The 8,219-nt window shown below is 35.4% G+C and overlaps 1 protein-coding gene across 1 annotated transcript in view; it reads left to right on the forward strand.

Moving 5' to 3' along the window:
• Positions 1–4,214: 4,214 nt before the first annotated feature.
• Positions 4,215–8,219, forward strand: part of TIAL1 (TIA1 cytotoxic granule-associated RNA binding protein-like 1) — a 12,647-nt gene continuing 8,642 nt past the window's right edge. The window contains exons 1-3 of the mRNA XM_010290403.1: positions 4,215–4,305; positions 7,660–7,809; positions 8,127–8,181. Coding sequence (XP_010288705.1) covers positions 4,294–4,305; positions 7,660–7,809; positions 8,127–8,181 — 217 coding nt within the window. The 5' untranslated portion in view covers positions 4,215–4,293. The remainder of the gene's footprint in view (positions 4,306–7,659; positions 7,810–8,126; positions 8,182–8,219) is intronic.

The following is an 8,219-nucleotide window of genomic DNA, read 5'->3' on the forward strand; positions in this document are numbered from 1 at the left end:
ATATATATAACATTTGAAAGCTCTGTTTTCTGTGAGTACTGTTGGATCTCCTTCCTTCACAAGCTGTATCAAAGTCCTGTTTCTACTTTAAAGTGGAAACTAAACCATCAGAAACCTGATGTGTTGCTAAGGTTATCAGCTGTTGCTGATAACTGGGGGAAAAAGTTCTGAATTTGCATGTTGTTCTTATTAATGATTTTAGAAAAAACTTCATGAACAGTGACTGATACACAAGTTGTTATATCATTAGCCTTGCTGTGGTGTATTCCAAGTGTTGTGGCATGTGGATAGGGTGCAGAAAGAAGACTTCAGCTGTGAACTGGGAGCTGGATTCACTTCTCTTGTACTTCCTTTCAGTTGTTATCTTGTAGGGGAATATTGTTGGCTAGTGGAATCTACAGAGTGGATTTTTATTGGTATCATTTTATGTCTGGTAGCTCACTAGCACTAGGCAGAGAGGTGTTGCTAGAATTCCTATGGGCTTTTCACCACATCAGTTACCTTATTGCTTTCTTCATTCAAATAATGGAATCTTGCATGTTGTCTGCATGACTGCGAAAACATATTTACTATCTTTACTCCAAGCAGTATGTAGGGGAGTTTTGTGGACCTAAAAGTAGTGGCTGTAAATGTTCCTTTCTTCTCTACCTGTGCAGGATACAATAAAAGCCTGTTTACCTTCACAAAGAGGATTTTTCTGTTCAAGCCAAAGAGTTTAAACTCATTACTTGCTGATGTGCACTTCTTTTGTTCTTTGGATAATTTTACAAGATCTCTGGATTTCAAATACAGTTTCTTACTCTTTCTGTTGTCAGCCTTCAAAAGTGTGATATATTGAAATTCATATCAGGAGAGATGTATATGGTTGGGGGTTTTTTTTGTATGTGCTTATTAATTGGTATTTAAGTGCTTCAAACTTGCAGAAGGGAACAAACACTATTGCCTGTATGCAAAAAGCCACAACTTTTGCTGCCCTGTCACATTAACCAAGACAACAGCCTATAAAAGTATAGTAAGTGCTTCTTCTCTATTGGGTTTTATAATTTTTAAAAAGTTTGAATAATATATCCTCTAGAATGTAACAGAACAAAAAGATTGAAATACCATGCAATAGCATCTTAAGAGCCATATGTTTTCTTTAGGTGTGGTTCTGCTTATTTCAATTTCGTAAAGTAGAATAGAAAATACTATGTTATTTTATGTCATGTATAAATTGAGCTAGAAGGGTGAAAACTGGGTGGACACTGGCTCTGTGTGGTGGGTGATTAGCATCAGCTGAGGAAAGTTTTGTGTTTCCAGAAAGGTAAGGTTTCTGTTCCTAAAGTGTTGAATATATTTCTTTCCTTACCTATATAGTATTCAAACATTGTACACTGAAGATGTTTGCTTGTGTGCGTTTTTTTTGTCATCTTTAACTGTACTGAAGGAGGTAATGTTACTTCAACCTACTTAAAGACATGAAAGTAACCATCAAGTCTTATTTTTTTAGTGTATTGTTCCAAATCTGCAGAGGTTTGTATTCCCATATTTTACATGCAGTTCACGAGATTTGGGTCTGTGTGTATGTTGTCCTTGTTACATGAACCTTTTACTGTGAAGTATTCTCAGCATGTGTATTACTCAAGTTTCAGTGTTAGCAACGTGTGAAAGGTATTAATGCCCTCTGACTATGGTAATATTAAAATTCAAAGCAGTATTTATCATATACATATAGAGAATTAATGGACCATTAGGACTTTACATCCTATTTGAATGTAGCAATCAGGTGGCCCAGAAGTACACTGCTGATTTTTATGAATAGACAACCTGTTTCATAGCTAAAGTTTATGATGCAACATTCTCACTCACAACTACCTTGATGAAGACATAGTGGTACTGGAAAACCACCTAGTATCTCTTTTAGCAGTTAGTGTAATTTATCTTACCTTAATTGAATAGATTTCTAAGGAGTGGCTTTTCCTGCCTTTTTTTGTCAGACCAAGAAGAATTCTTCAGATTGCTTTTCAGAGTTCCTGCATTTCCAGAATACATATTAATATCATGCAGAAGAGGCTGAGATTTTGTTTTTCTGTAGTGTTAATTGTACTACTTATTGTATCTGATTTTGCAGTAGGAATAATGTTAATAGGACTTCACTGTATTTAATTTCATGTCTGTGTTACCGTACAGGTGCTTATATTGGCATGCTCTTGAGGCATGGTGTTAACTAATACTGTTCTACAACAACATGCAAACTAGTAGTAAGTTCACAGTAGCACTGACACTTTATGTGGGAATTCCTACTGGAAATCATATTTTCCATCTGATCTTAGTAGTATCTGCAACGGTTAATATTTCCATTTAAAACTATTAGTGATTTAAGATTTAATCTTGGTGAATGATTAACAAAAATTTAGTTAAGGCTTCAGAAGGAAGGTATGGATAAATGTTTAACTGCTAAGTTTTCAGAATAGAGAATTGAAAAGACAGTGAGATGAGCAGTTTGTCCTGTAATGGGTCTTAGAGAATTTTTCAGTTTTTAACTTCGTTACTGAAATGCTTCGTAACAGTAAAGGCTGTAAATGTAGCTTCTATTAATGACTTCTATTAATTCATACATATTTAGTAAGAAAATAATGAGTACATGAAAACTTTTAATGGATGTTTCTATATTCATGTGATGTGATATAGAAGAAACTTGCTCTGGATCTTGTGTAGCGTTTAAGTGCTGGCTGAGAAAGGGCAGAACTGTTTCATAGCTGTTGAAAGAATAACAACGTAAACAAAAATCTGTTGATATCATTGTGTGGTGTTCAGATGAAAACAAGTAGTGTCCATTCTAATTTTGCTGAAGCTAGATGAAAGTCCGGTTGTCAAACACAGAAGTTGTTTTTCAACATTTTTAAAGAGATGCCCATTAAGCAAAAGTGTGCACTTAAATTGCTGCACTCAAAAGAATTTGGCTCATGCATAGACTAAGAAATGCTGGTTCATATTTTTGTTCAGTGAAGTGTATTAACAGCTCAGACTGACTTCAGTTTACTGTATTATGATGTTCTGTAATAGATCAGAGTAAAATGAATAAAATGTGTGTTGTTTCAACAGCTAACTCAGAAAAGTTCTGCTCGTGTCATTGGTTGCATTTGAATGCTTTGTCTTGACAGGCTTACTTGTAAAGATAATGAATGTCCCTGTGCTGATGACTTTTGAGTTCTGTTGGTGTGACAAGCCTTTCTCTATACAGAACACTTTGTTTACAATATGATTAAGAATTAGTTGCCTTTTTTTTTGTTTGTTTTGTTTTTTTGTTTGTTTAAAGAATTCAGTTTTGCGTGCATGACTCTTTCTCGGCCATCTCTGTGACCCGGTTTTACTTTTTGTGAGAGTAAAATGTAGCAGAGTATCTAGAAGTAGTTCTAAAACTCTGCTGTTGGATTTCTGGCTATCTGGGTAAATCTAGGACTCTGTCTGCGCTTGATAGGTATTTCAAAACTTGGAATTATTTCTAAGGTTTTATAAATAAAAAAATCAGGAAGTATGGGTGATACTGAAATAACACTGCCAAAATTTTGGGGAGTTTTTACAGAGATGGTAGCTGTTGAGATAGATGCTGTGTGGAGCATTCCTATGGCATAATGCTGTATAAATTGCCTTGCCTATTGGTGTGTGGGCTGGTTTTCCAAGTATTCAGGAAAACAGAGAAATTGAGTTGGTTGCTTCCAAAGCAGCACAATTTGTGTGTGATAGCTACTGCTGAACTAATAGGAGTTAGGTGTGGGTTTGTACCCAAATTCAGAAGTAGTCTTGATTAGATGCTCAGTGGGATGTTGTTGTGGGTTAATCCCAGCCAGCAACTAAGCACCACGGAGCTACTTGCTCACTCCTCTCTGGTGGGATGGCGGAGAGAACTGGAAGAGTGAAAGTGAGGAAAAGCTTGTGGGTTGATAATAGAACTGTTTAATAATGCAAATATAATAATGATGATGATGAAGAAAAAAATATACAAACCATACTCCTGTTCTCAGTTGTGTGGCCAACTTTGTATTTTAGAAACCATGGGAATGTTGCATTAAAACTGTATCATGAAATAATTCGTAAATACTGTCTTTAAGATAGCTGGGATGTTTAAAAGGGAGATTTTGCATTGTAATTTAAGATTTTAAAATAATAATTACATTTGAGAAGATCAAAATTTCTCGTTTAAGATGTTTTTTTATTTCCTTGTGTAGCTATGTAGGAAACCTCTCCAGAGATGTGACTGAAGTTCTTATACTTCAGTTATTCAGCCAGATTGGACCATGCAAAAGCTGTAAAATGATAACAGAGGTAAGGCCTTCCACATCCAGGGGGTTAGCAAATATAATGTAACTTTGGACAAAGTTGTTTAAAATAAGTGGAGTTGAGGGCTTCTTTTGACATTACTGGTAGTGGGGTTTTTTTATGTTGATTGTGCTTGGTTTTTGGGATAACTTTTTGCAGAAAAGACCTGTTGTTGTGTACAGTCCTGTACTTTTCCTGGTAGCCCTGACATACCTTTTAGTAGCTGATGAGATTCCACTTTATTTAAAGGATTGTTAACCACCTCTTTTTAGAACCATGTTGTTCCGATGATCAGAAACCTTATTGTTTCAAGTGTTACTCATAGCTATTTTGTACATTTTTCACTTTATTTGAACATGAGCCTCAGTAATTCTTCTCTCCTTGAATAAATGCTTCTTCACTATGAATGAAAAGTAAAAAATCCTTCAAAATAAGTTTTACTCTTCCTGAGCCTTTTCTGTGCCAGTGCGAATAGCTTGTCTGCACCTGTCTGTTCTTAAATTAATATTTTCTTGAAACAAAGTGACAAAATTTCCATAGTATTCTGGATAAGGTCTTTTGTACAAACTGTTGGTAAGTATTAATACTTTCTTCTCTCCATTGTAAATACTCTGATATGGTTAGGGTTGGTAGCCATTTCTGTGATCTTGCTGACACATCCTAGGCAACTTCTCGCTCCCTAATATTTTTCCATCCTTCTGCATTTATAACTGAAAAACTTTGAGCAGGCAGGGACTAATTGGAACTTTTGGTAGGTTTAATCTTTGGTTCTTCGGCTCTGGTTTTCTGTATGCTCTCCTTCCTTTCTACTACTTATTATGGTTCGTACTAACTGGTAATTACATATTTCCTGATTACAGTCACCTTATTTTTTTTGTCAAGATCGTTAATGAAAATATTAAAAGGCAAGTCTTGTGACCAGACTTCTTCAGCAACACTACTAGTAACTCTTCTGTAGTCTTCTTTTCCTTTCAATGTGACACTGCTTTTTTGGGTTTTAGCTGCTTGTTGTCCACCTGATGTTAGGTTAATCACTATCATCTTTGTCTTAACTAAGAATTTCCCATGTGGCACGTTATTAAAACTTTTTAGTCAAGGGCTCTGCCACATTTTCTGTAAGTTTATTGGAGAAAGGTAACTAAACAGAAGGATAACAGAGCACAGTTGTTAGTTTTTCTCTGAAGAAAGAGTTTTGGTTGTCATGCTCTTTGGAAATAAGGTAGCGCTGCTCCAACCTTCAACTGAGAGTGTTGCATCGGTTTGGTTTCTTGAGAACGTCATGAGAAATTCCAACAGTCATTTTATGTTGTTTTAGGCTTTGTAGTTTTAAGTTTTTACATAACCATAGAAATAACAAGGGAGACATCTTTATGAAATAAGTAGATAAACAAAAAGCTACTTGCAGCTATATTCAGTCGTACGGAGGTGAACGCACTGGGCTGACCTTAGCACCTGTCACCAAGCAGTCAGCAAGTGCAGGTTGGATTCTAGACTGGAACTGGCCTGCAGCTACAGTGCTTTTAACTGTGAAAGTACCTGTCCATATTGTCCCATCCTTCTAATCAGTGTGTTGTAAACCTTCCATAGGAACAAAGTAACGTTTGAGTAGTTCTTACCTGTCCATTGCTATTACCACTATCAGTCAAGTTCATACCTGAATGTTTTCCTTTTGTGGGGTTTTTTCTGTTTTCTTTTTTTCTTAAACCAGGTGTGTCAAGTGTGTGCTCACTCTTTCTCTTTTGTAGAATATGTGACTTGAACATGTCAAATGTTTTTTGGGGGGATATATTACATTCAGGGTGGTGTGGCTAGCATTTTCAGGTATCTTGAATACCTAAAGATCTGGGCATCTGCAAAAGAGGCTGCTCTTATGTTCAGACAAGTTCTCGGTGTGAAAGACGACCTTCCCACAGTCTAAAAGTAAAATTGCTTCAACTTCAGTTGAAGCATAAACTGCACTGAATCTGTTGAGGCCTTAAATGGGTTTCCCAAATCTTGTTCTCATTGCAGCAGGAAAGTAGAATGGGAAGAGGGGTGAATTAAGGCTTACTGTTTCGGGGCATCTGGCGTGAATGTGCTTTTGGAGCACTTCATGGCTGTTGTGACTTACCCAGCATTACAAAAAAAAAGAGTTCATAAAGTTTTTCTCTTGTCTGTTCATTTTGCATCAATTAGAGGCACCTAGTACTGACAGTGTTTAGAAGGATGACTTCAGATTATTTGATCGTTTCAGGTATATAAAGGCTTTGTGATCAGTTCATCTATTAGATCTCTTTAATAGCTTCCCTTGTTAAGGTGTAGACAGAACTATGTTTGAAGATGTACAATCCGGTTTTACAGGGCAGAATTAGAATTTCTTTGTCCATATAAATGTGTGAATTTTCAGATGTTAAATAGTAAAAACTGGTAAAGGCCTACTCCTAAATTGTGTTAGAGCTATGCTCTGTCTGACACTGGGGGAGGTTGATATGTAAGAATACTGATACCAAAGCAGTTTATTTACATGCTAGACATTTCCCTGTCTGTTGAAGAAATAATTTGTTTAGTTTAATATTAGTGTTTATCATCATCTGGTCTGTGTACATGCAGAGTAGTAAATGCAGATATTTTGGTTTGTACTCATTAAATCTTTAGTCAGATTAAATCAGATGTTAAAGTTAGCATTCTAATCATCATTTCCACTTGATCAACTTTTCAGAAAACTTTTATGTTCTTTGCATTTAATACCCTGGTACATATAATACTTCAGTGAGATTTGTTTGTCAGTATTTTTAATGGTGATTCAATAGGCTATCCTACAAAAACAGGTTATACCCAAGATTTAAGAGAGTGATAATAAATTGATTAATATCTTTTTCCCTCAGTCAAACTATTCTGAGTCCTTTTAAGAGGATATTTCCTACTTGCTGGGTATAACATTTCTCACTTGAGACTGAGAATATGCAACTCTGTTGCTGTCTGCTAGAGATTTTCAAGCAAATGAAAGGAAAGACTTCTTAAGTAGGAGGAGAGAGGAAAATTGGTGAAAATGTATCTGGGGAACAAGGCTTTGAGTGTATATATGTATGAGGCAGAAGACCATTTTTGATCTTCTCTCCATTCTTCCCCTTTTTCCCCCCCTTCCATTCAGTTTGCAGATCACTTTTCTGGTAGCTTAATTATTTTTAGTTTAGTAAACTTAAAATACTGAGGCCTCACACAAAGTAAACTATACTTCAGAAATTGCTAGACCTTTAATAAAAAGTCCATCTTAATTCTTGTATTTAAGTGTAATGTCAAAGGCTATTTCATAAATCTAATGCAAATCATTCTTAAAGTTTCTAGCTATAAGTAATATATTTTCCTGGATTTTCTTCTCAGCAACCCGATAGCAGAAGGGTCAACTCTTCTGTTGGATTTTCTGTTTTGCAGCATACAAGCAATGACCCTTATTGCTTTGTGGAATTTTATGAACACAGAGATGCAGCTGCTGCATTAGCTGCTATGAATGGGAGAAAAATTTTGGGAAAGGTAAGTTGCTTACATTATAATCTTAGATTTAAGGAATATAAACGTGTGTAAAAATATTAATAAAACTGTGGGGCATTCATTTTGTTGAAGATGTTTACCAAGGTTAAATATTGTTAGAATAATACTTTAAAAATACTGATCTAAAAAAAAGAAAAAAGTCTTGTTTAGGAAACGTATCTTTTGTGATGTTCTAATTACTACAGCATTTTATATCGAATGACGATTTGTAAACATTGACAGTTGTAACCTACCCTTGAATGAACTTAGAAAATGTAAGAATTTTGTGAATTTATACTAAATCTTATACTTATTTTCAGGAGGTCAAAGTAAACTGGGCAACAACACCAAGTAGCCAGAAAAAAGATACATCCAGTAAGTAAAGTAATGCCACAGTATCACTTCTACACGAC

Source organism: Phaethon lepturus, unplaced genomic scaffold (assembly GCF_000687285.1).
Source record: "Phaethon lepturus isolate BGI_N335 unplaced genomic scaffold, ASM68728v1 scaffold15967, whole genome shotgun sequence".
In the NCBI taxonomy this organism is placed as follows: Eukaryota; Metazoa; Chordata; class Aves; order Phaethontiformes; family Phaethontidae; genus Phaethon; species Phaethon lepturus.